The sequence below is a fragment of the Brienomyrus brachyistius genome, chromosome 3 (genome assembly GCF_023856365.1).
Source record: "Brienomyrus brachyistius isolate T26 chromosome 3, BBRACH_0.4, whole genome shotgun sequence".
Taxonomy (NCBI): Eukaryota; Metazoa; Chordata; class Actinopteri; order Osteoglossiformes; family Mormyridae; genus Brienomyrus; species Brienomyrus brachyistius.
This window is the reverse complement of record NC_064535.1, coordinates 28,300,766-28,310,591: the sequence shown is the minus strand read 5'-3', so window position 1 is coordinate 28,310,591 and position 9,826 is coordinate 28,300,766. Positions and strand designations below refer to the sequence as shown.

Genomic DNA, 9,826 nt, shown 5'->3' with positions numbered 1-9,826 from the left:
TTAAAAAAATCATTGAATGTTATTGTGTTATGCAGCTTAATGCTAGTTATAATTCCTTCAGGAGAAAAAGTACCAAGTATGTAATTATCAGAAAACCATACAGAACATATATTTAGGAAATTATTAAAACAGAGCGGTCTTTAAGTTGCAAAATTGTTAATTCCACTTATCAAATGCACGAAATCCGAAAAACGGCTCTCTGACGTGAATATTTTTTTTTTATGTCAAACCGTTATTGAACGTGGTAATGGGTGCGAAAAGGCGCTGGAACAACCTTTCCCAGGATGCACCAGTGGCGGCTTCCCTCTTCACGCTTGCGCAGCGAAGGAGGCGAGGCGCGCGGTTATTCGGTGTCATAAAATGGCGGCGTGAAAGAGGACAAGCGTAAAGTTGATTTGGGTATAAAACTAATCATTTGTTGCAGTTTCGAGAACCTGGATATCGGCGTCGCTGTTGGGGGCAGTTGGGGACTTGTTTCGTTTTGGATAAAGGTGTGTTTGCTTTTGTCGCGCTTGTTGTTGCCCGGTACCTAGGCGGTGAAACGGCATGGATGTCTGACGACACCGGTAGTTAAAGCCAGAAAAGGTGAAGCTAGTAGTTTACGGAGCGGGATACACAGATGGTAAATAAAGGCGTTTTTTAAGCAGGGTCACAGCTGAAGAGTAGCTCCAAGGTTTTATCGTGGCTGAGTTTGCGTATAATTGTAGTGAGATTTGTGATGGGTTTGATGATACGTTAAGGTATGGTCAAGTGCTTAAGATGGCTAACTAAAAGTCAACTACTAAAGAAGTGTTCAGAATAATTTCATTTCGCTTTATATTCGGGAAGAGTAGTGTATCCAGTCTCCATTTATTTCGTTTTGAGTTTTAATGTAGACATTCATATCAGATCTATGTCTATATAGAGATGCCGTTTATCGAGTAAAAACAATATCTATTTTTTCGGTCACCTTTTAATAATAACTTTCTCAGATGTCACTGTTCTTGTTATAGCTAGAAGTATTATGGCACCTTTTATGTTTTTTATGTCTCAACTGAATAAGAGTCTTGCCAATGCTTATATTGGTTGTTTATCGGGCGAAAAAGTTTTATAAGGCAAAAACGACACAGCTGTCCATTTAGCAGTTGTGTTCACTTTAGATTTGTAGAACTAGGATTGTATCATTTTATCCTGGGCCGCCCAGAAAAAATCGAAAAGACTTGGGTGTTTGATGCAGTCATGTGAAACAAAGTCTGTATGATTAAAACTGATGTGAACCTGTTTGCCTTCATTCTAAAGCGATCAGAGCTGTGATGGCGAAGAGGATAGCAGATAAAGAGTTAACCGACAGGAATTGGGATCAAGAAGACGAAGGAGAAGAGGTAACAAGCGACTTTGCTCTTCCCATCCGATTGATTTGGTGCAAGCTGAAATTGTCATGTTGCCTTCCTTGCCCAGTTTGACTTCGGGGTGACAGACAGTGTGAGGTCTTGCCATCTTAGTCTGCACATTTACAGAGGAGTCAACACGTAAAGCCCAGAATATGTCTGAGCACATGAGGGAGTTCAGATAGGGAAAGCTCCAATTTATCTGTAATGCATCAAGGGTCTCTGTGGAGCAGGGGACTGCGTCACAAAGTGAAATTCCTTGCTTAGCCGTATAACTTGTTGGATTTAAGGTAGCCTGGGCTAATTGTAAGTAAACAGAGTCCATTTGAACTGGGGTATGTTAAGTCTGACATGGTAGCAAGAAATCTGGCTTTGTGCACAGACTCCAGATCTTTCTTTGGACCGCCTTCCTACTACCTGCATAAAATCATGGCCCTTAGTTTAGGATTATCTTCTCTACCATTGTAGTGAGGTGGACCACATAAACCAGTTCTAGAACACCTTTAATTTCTCTGCATTGAAATATCCCTCCCATAGCCTGGAACGTTCTCCCTTGCAAGCGAAGATGTACTGAAGAACCGGCCAATCAAGAAGGCAAAACGCAGGAACATGGCGACTGAGGTAACGCACCACTTTGGACCCAGAGATTGAGAATACATGATGATCATGTTCAGTCAGATGATGGGATGTTCAGAGAGGCCACGTGTATCTGCCTAAAAGTGCTGTTACAAGTAGGAAAATGATCCTCCTTGTTGAACTGTTCCTCTCTCTCCGCAGGGTGAGGCTGGAGGTGCTTTCAAAAGCTTTAAAGGTTTTTCATTGGCCTCAGTTGGGACAGGGGGAGGTGCAGCCTCATTTGGAGGCTTGGGGAACGGAACCGGGTTCAAGACCCTGCCCAGTCTGACGAATGGGAATGGTGGTGCAGTTGCCCCGCCCGCCCTCTCTACACTTGGCTCCACCCCCACAGCAAAGACCACCACCGGTAGGTACTACTAGTTTGCATGATAATGGGTTCTGGGTTTGCCAGATATTTATGTGGTGAAGTTGGACCTTAACCACATCCTCTTCCATTTTAATTGGAAATCAGTGCATTTTTATCCTTTTTTTTTACTCTGTCCCCTTTTTATTCCTGGTCTTAGTGATGGTTTGGCTTCACATTTCATGGAAAAATCCTTGCTCGAAACTTTGCTTGTTCACTTTCAGAGTAACTTTGCCCATAACTGTCAAATCTGACTGGGCCAGGTCCAGTGTCCTCCTAGAACTTTTCCCCTTCTGTTGTTAAAAAAAAAAAACTCTTGAGTTGCTTTGAGGTTATTGCTTCATGGGCTGTTAACTCTCACCTTCAGTGTATTGCAGCAGAATTTTTATCAGATGTCGCAATGACTGTTTCTGCATAACTCTACATTTGGCTCGTATTCATTGTAGTTTCTCTTTCTACAGTTTTTATTACCAGTGTCTACTGAAAGCTAGGCCTTGTCTGCCATTAACATTAGCAGTCTGCCGTGTATGATCGTGCTTGTATGATGAATTTTGGCTGGGCTCTGTTTGCTGCATATGCGTGGTTGACTGTCCTCCCTTGCAAACAGAAATGGAGAAATGGCCCGGTTTGTGTTTTTTCAGAAATTACTGGTAGTGTTCTGGAAATATACTGGAACGTGTGTTTTACTGTAGAAGCTAAGAACACCTTGTTTTTGTGAAGGGTCTCCGACCGGTTTGAGACCCTGAGATGGAAATGTTTACTTCTCACGTTCACTAACCAAGTTTACTAAACCTTCTCATTCTCATTTGTGTCATTTCTGATATTTTTTTTGCTGTTATACGTTAAAATCACTGTGAAACTATTGCTTATTTTCATAATTGAGTATTCCATCAATTATTTTTGCAATTAATTGAGTAATCGGATAAAAGAAGTATTCGATCCAGTGTGAGAATAAATGGAAAAACTTATGCTACACTGGTCTTTGAATAAACAAAGTGGTTTTCATGTTACGAAAACCAAAGTTTTAATGCATAAAATTGCAAATTCAGTCAAAACAAAAGATGCATTCCACTCACTGCCATGTTTCCTCTGTACATACTGCTAAGGAAAACATTTACTGAAAAGTATATAAAATGTGTACGTGTATATGTCACACGAGCATGTTAAGAATGCTGTTAGTGGTGAACGTGGTTGAGCCGTTTGCACATATAATAATACTCAGACCAAAATCTGAAGTAGGGCTGAACAGTTTATCGATTTCAAATCAAAATCCTCATTTGAAACAATGAGATCAGCATTACAAAGGCTGCGATTTTAGGGTTTGCATTATACAGCGCCTCTGACCCAGGGTTTCAAACTACCATGAGAACAGTTTTACAAATTGATGCCGTCATCCTTGTGTGTCATTCTAACCAATCCGAAGTGCCGTGTTCCTCTCGTGCCTGTCATGCTGACCAAACAGAATTGGCTGAAGGCCACTGCGGATACGCCCACAAACAGCAAGTGCAAGAAATCCAAGGAGAACATTACACTTGTGGTGCGAACAAATATTGATTCAACAGCTGAGTTATAAGTGAATTACTTGCGTGTTTCATAGTCAGAGATTGTGTACAAAAAGGTTCTATTATTAGGGTTCCAAACAATGTTAGCTGCATACCACAATGTTTTTTCTTACTAGAACCGTTTTTAATTTATTTCAGTTTTTACTGCTTTTGTGATAATTGTTCAGCAATGCACATATGCAAATATCCATTCACATTTGGAGCAGTCAATTGTGTGTTGTGACAATGCAAACACGTACTTATTTTATGTGCATTTGCGCTGATATGGCAGGAAAATATTGTGCATTTTAACCTTTACATGCTAACTCGTGCTTCTTTTATGGTATAAAGGTTAAAGTGCAAGGTAATTTTTTGGTGCTAGTCGCTAGCATAATAAGATGCTAACATTTGGGTCCCCCAGTTTATGGAGGGACCGTATTCATCAATATTTTAAGAAATTAATATTTTTACCACACTAATGGTAGTGGACAGAATGAGCAGTTTGGAACTCTTCGATGAATGCTCCAAGCAAATTTTTTATGTCATTAAACTTTTTGCGGCGGCATTATAAAATGAAGGTTCCTGTGATTTGATATAAGTAGTGACAGAAGCCTTTGCAAGCTGCCTTTCAAATGGAGGCTAATAACTTGATAAACCACGAGAATGGTGCAAAAGGAAGCAATGAGTGGGAGAAAATGACAATAACTTTGAGGTTGAAGATTTCAACTTTAGAACTCGCAGTGTTTGCATTGTGCTGGATTTTCTATGAATTTCAAGTTGCAATACTCCCAAACTTTCAATACTTCCTGCTGCTTTATATCACTCATCTCTTCCCTCTGATTTTCCCCATTTTTGTTTTTCTTCATCACTGCAGACCCCAATAGGCTTCTCTCCCGGTGCTCCAGTTAATATTTTCCGTGCATTGCTGCAATTTGTGCATTGCAGTACTGAGGATCATAAAGCTAGTGATCGAGGCAGAGAATATGCCTGGAGGATTTTTATGAATCAAATTATTTGAGTAATCGTTTCAACCCTACTGTGGAACTCGCCTGTCTCCAGAGTAGGTTGTTTCCAGTAAAATCCGAGTTGACTCCCTCATTTTGGACTATAGAGAACAAACAAGCTGGCATGACTAAGAGAAGTGTGTTGAATGTCAGCTGTCTCTTGGGGTATTAACCAATTATTGACAATCCATCTGCATTCTATAACTAGAGGCTAGTCGTGATCATCTCGGGAAGCAAGGGACACGAGATAGGGGGCACCTTGGAGAATATGGCAGTTTCTTACCGATCGCTGTCAGTATAGCATGTAAAGTGGCACCAGACTGAATCTTGAACAGTAACCTTGTTATGGGTTCGGTGCTGCTGTGTCCAAACAGGCTACCTGCCTTTTCAGACAGGGTTACAAAATGCGCACTGAAATGTTTCGTGCATGTGCCTGCAGGTTGACGTATGCGAGGTGCCTAGCTGAGACTCTGTGTGTGCTGCACCATCTGCCTCCGCCCCCCCTCCCCCTCCTCCAGAGAGGTGGCCGTCTGCTGCAGCGGTTTGGCAGTCATGCTGCCAAACAGCATGGCGGCAGTCACGCAGTAGGAACGCAGATGCCTGATGTGGCTGTCTGGCGTCTTTCAGAACAGGAGCGAGGAGCACCATGGTCCTGGAGCTGTTCATTGACTGTAGCTTTATTTATCAGGAAGGAGGGGAAACGTAGAAGCTGAGCTCTGTTACTCACTCTGTTAATCCCCTCCCCCCCCCCCCCCCCCCAGGCTCATTGGCATTCAACGGCCCCGCCTCTTCCCAACCCCCTGCCACTGACGTGAGCGGTAGGCAGCCCAATGGCCCCGCCCCCGGTGCAGCTCAGAGTCCTCAGAACAGCCGGGAGTACAGCCGGCAGCTGACGGCGCTCAACTACTCTGTGCGCGACTGGATCACCAAGCACGTCAACGACAACCCGCTGTGCGACCTCAACCCCATCTTCCGCGACTACGAGCAGCACCTGGCCAGCATCGAGCGGCAGTATGGCGGGGGCTCAGAGGGCGAGGCAGCCAAGCAGGGGAGCTCCCAGCCCACCGGGGCCGTGGCTGCTGCCTCCGCTCCTGCATCCTCCACCGGAGGCAGCAGTGGGATAGCTTCCTTGCCAGGGGCAACTCTGCTCGCTCAGGAAAAAGAGAGCGTGGCCCCGCAGATAGTTCCACCCGGCGTCACGTTTAACTTCGGCAAGAAGGTGGATGCCTCGCTGTTGGGTACCCTGGGTACCAGCGGAGCGGCCAGCTTCTCCTTCTCCACCCAGAGCTCCTCCGCCTCCCTCTTCGGAGGCCAGGGGGCCGTAGTAACGGCGAGTAGCTTCTCCTTTGGCGGCGCTAAGGCGGAGGCGGCAAACAGTGCTGAACGGAAAGGTAAAGCCCCCTGGGCCTGTGAGGGGACGCCGATGCTAGCAGGGTTAGGCTGGGGGGGACGGGGTTATATGCGGAAGTTTGACCCCCCCCCCCCGGTGCCCTGATGAAAATCCTTTAACTGGCCTGTTGCTGTGCAGACAGTGCAGTTTCTCTGTGGTTCTCTTTTTTTAAAGTTTTTCTTTCCGTTTCCTTTTTTGCTTGTTAAGATATTATTAATCTTGTCTGAATCGCAGCTGTCAACAGGTTGTTAGTGATGAATATGTGAATGTCATTCGTGGCCAGTGTCCGGAGTCGCCGCAATAAGTTTGAAGTTACCGTCAGTCATGCTGTTCAACCCAAGTGGGCAGTTTGCTGCATGTTTACCCAAAGTAATTAGTATGATGGTATAGCACTTGTATAACACTTGTTCGCTGTTGTATATCTACAGGAGTCCAATGAGTGTAATGCTTTAAGGGCCATTTGGGCTCCCTTACGGAGCCGTGGCCCCTTGAGTTATCAGGGATCTTCCTGAATCACTATTCCATCCCTGAAACGCATGGCCCTGTGTGTCGTCCCTCCCTCCACGCAGATGAGAACGGGGGAGCCGACGAAGAGTCGGAGGAGCCCCCGAAGCCTGTGGTCACGGAGGTCAAGGAGGACGACGCGTTCTACTCCAAGAAGTGGGTCTCTGTCCAAGCGTGATCGCAAAGTAATAGGGGGCTGTTGGTGTGTAGAGGAGTCGTGTGCCAGATAGCCCATGATACCGAGGGATATTAATCACAACCACAGGGAGGTGTTTTTGCTGCTAAATGTTTATGGGCATGTAAATGGGGCCCCCAATCAGTTTGGGGACACTACTACTCACCAAATATGTTCATTGGGAGTATCTCCTTACTGTAGTACGTAGAAAAATGACACTTCTGCAATGTCCTCCGTCATGCTTGGAATTTTCTTGATTCTTAGGTGCAAACTGTTTTATAAGAAAGAGAATGAGTTTAAGGAGAAGGGAGTGGGGACGCTGCATCTGAAGCAGGTCGCAGATGGGAAGACTCAGCTCCTGGTGCGGGCTGACACCAACCTGGGTAAGGCGGGCTCTCCTCTGTGCTCTCAGCTAATCCACAGCGCTTAGTTAGCTTTACTTGTGTTAAGAGTATTAGTGGGTTAAATGGGGGAGTGTGATTTGTGTTTGAGGAAAGTACCTGCTGATGTAAGCTGGCGTAGGCTGGTTGGCGCCGGATGGTTTTAATACAAATGCTTGTCTTCCCTCTAGTGGCCACGCTGAGAAATGCCTGTTGTGTAAACCTTGCTGTATGTTAGTGTAGTTTATAAACATCTGTGTGTTCTCTCCGGTGTTAACCAGCTGAGGCCTTGAATTGTGCATCCTGACAGGACACTGAAATGTTTTTTTATTTTGTTCAATGTAAAATTCCATCTGCCCCGCAACCCTGAATAGGATTAGCAGTTGCAGAAGATGGATGGATGGATGGATGGAAAATTCCATCTGTATTGCTTTCCACTTTAGTCCTCCCCTGTTGTCTGTTCTGCTCAGGTGTTCTGCATTTTATTTCCTTGTCTTCTGAGACATGAGGCTGTTTAATCCTGTCTCTCCCCAGGAAACATCCTCCTGAATATCATGTTGCCCGCCTCCATGCCCTGCTCACGCATGGGCAAGAATAACGTGATGGTGGTGTGCGTGCCCAACCCCCCCGTGGATGAGAAGAGTCCCACCAACCCTGTGCCGCTGCTCATCCGGGTGAAAACGGGGGAGGACGCAGACGAACTGCACAGAGTGCTGCTGGAAAAGAGGGTGTGAGGCCCCGCCCCCCCAGCTGGGACTGATCAAACGCCAATGGGTTCCTTACAGGCCGTGTCCCTTTTAGCAGATCACCTTCCCCCTTACCTCTGCCTCCCCTCCACGCCCTTCGGTCCCTCGTTGTCGATTGTGCGATAATCTGGCCCTAGACCGTGTCGTGGTAACTCGAGGTTCACATACTCTGTCCCCTGGTACAGTTTTTTAATGAAATTCGTTAAATAGCATGCCTGTATATATTTATAGATTAAGTAGTCAGTTGTCATACTGTGAAACGGGATTATTTTTTTTTGCCATGCTTCTAGGCGTGAGACACCCTCGCTTTTGGCCAAACTGCTCATGCAAAAAGGTTTCTTTTCGGAAACTTAGGGGATATTGTTTATTGAATTTTGAAGATTTGTTTTATTTTTTTTTTAAAGTGGAAAACGAGTCAAGGCTCCCTGGAGTCAGAAACATTCCGTCAGTCGTGAACTTTTGCTGCTATCCTGTAGTTCAGTGGAAGATTGAGGTCAGTCAGCCAGCCGCTGCTAAGCTTCCATCGACCTGGAGATTTGAAACTGCGGTACTGATTAATTCGGACAATGTTGTGGCAGAAAGGAACAAAACGTTTTGATGATGTGAGTCTGGGTAGGAGCAAGTCCGCTGTGATTCTGTATGTCATGCTACTGGTTAATGAGGAAATTGAACCTTCAGGAATTACTAAGTCTGCAGTTTTGCTTCTGTAATTGGAGATAAGTTATTACTGGCTCTGCTGTTCTGGCACCCTGTTGCTCATTTAGGCATTTTCTTGCTTTGTATTTTTTTGTAAATTAAAGGAAATGTGATTTCACACGGTTTCACAAAGTCTTCGTTTTGAGTGTCATGGGGTCATTGGGCCCTCGGCTAAACAGATCTATATATATATTATTATTATTTTTTTAAAACTTCAGCCACTTCTCTGTGAGTGATGTGATGGGGAATATTTATTCAGGAGTGGTAGTTGCCTGTGCTGAGTGAACTGGATTGAGACCTTTTCATCTCCGACTGGCAGATTTGAGTCCTTTTCAGTCCTCTCCCTACCACATCTGACCCCCACTTCCCCAAAGAGGATAGTATTGTACAGACCCCCCACACTTTTTAAATGTCAGTGTTGTGGATGAATCTGTGAGTCTGCAGCTGTTCAGTCCGTCTGTGCTTTCATATCGGCCACACTGCTGTTGCTGAGTGGCTGATTTAAATTTTTTTTTTTTTTTTATCATCACCATCCAAGTGTCCTTCATACCACTCCAGCAGAGGTGACTCCCGCCAGGCAAAGCGGCCTGAAACATTTGTATGAGTGACTGGTCAATAAATCACTGCACAATCACTTTCACAGACTGGCCTGTTTTGTGTTCTCTGGCGGTTTAGGTGTCCGCTAAACGGTCAGTAAGAAAAAACGCGCCATCGAATTCTCCTGGCTCTCTGGTAATCCGGGCTACTTGCTGGTGATCCAGCCATTCTGAAAAGCTTAAATATATATATTTTTTTCTAATAAAAAAGCAAAGCTGCAGAAAGTAAATGGTTTTAATTAGAAAGCAGGTAGCTATCACCTGGCAACTTAACCAATTTTGAATTTGGTTTTAACCAGTTTTAGTTCTGCAGGGTCCGTGTGCTGTTACTCAACACCATGTATGTGTTTGACTCAAACATTAAACTGAGATTGCAAAAATGTCTCTGCGGTCTACAGTATCTTCGTTGTCCTGACAGTGCTTACACACTGCTCTTCCTGGTGAGGAT

The 9,826-nt window shown here is 44.8% G+C and overlaps 1 protein-coding gene across 2 annotated transcripts; it reads left to right on the top strand.

Moving 5' to 3' along the window:
* Window positions 1-310: 310 nt before the first annotated feature.
* Window positions 311-9,762, top strand: nup50 (nucleoporin 50). 2 transcript variants are annotated; one of them, XM_049007383.1, is made up of 8 exons: window positions 311-491; window positions 1,279-1,361; window positions 1,905-1,988; window positions 2,145-2,349; window positions 5,653-6,282; window positions 6,851-6,941; window positions 7,225-7,343; window positions 7,875-9,762. In XM_049007383.1, the coding sequence occupies exons 2-8, from the start codon at window positions 1,293-1,295 to the stop codon at window positions 8,072-8,074; spliced, it is 1,398 nt and encodes a 465-aa protein (XP_048863340.1). In that variant the 5' UTR covers window positions 311-491; window positions 1,279-1,292; the 3' UTR covers window positions 8,075-9,762. The 2 variants fall into 2 exon arrangements, with proteins under 2 accessions (XP_048863340.1, XP_048863341.1); XM_049007384.1 differs by lacking the exon at window positions 311-491 and adding an exon at window positions 517-740.
* Window positions 9,763-9,826: the final 64 nt, after the last annotated feature.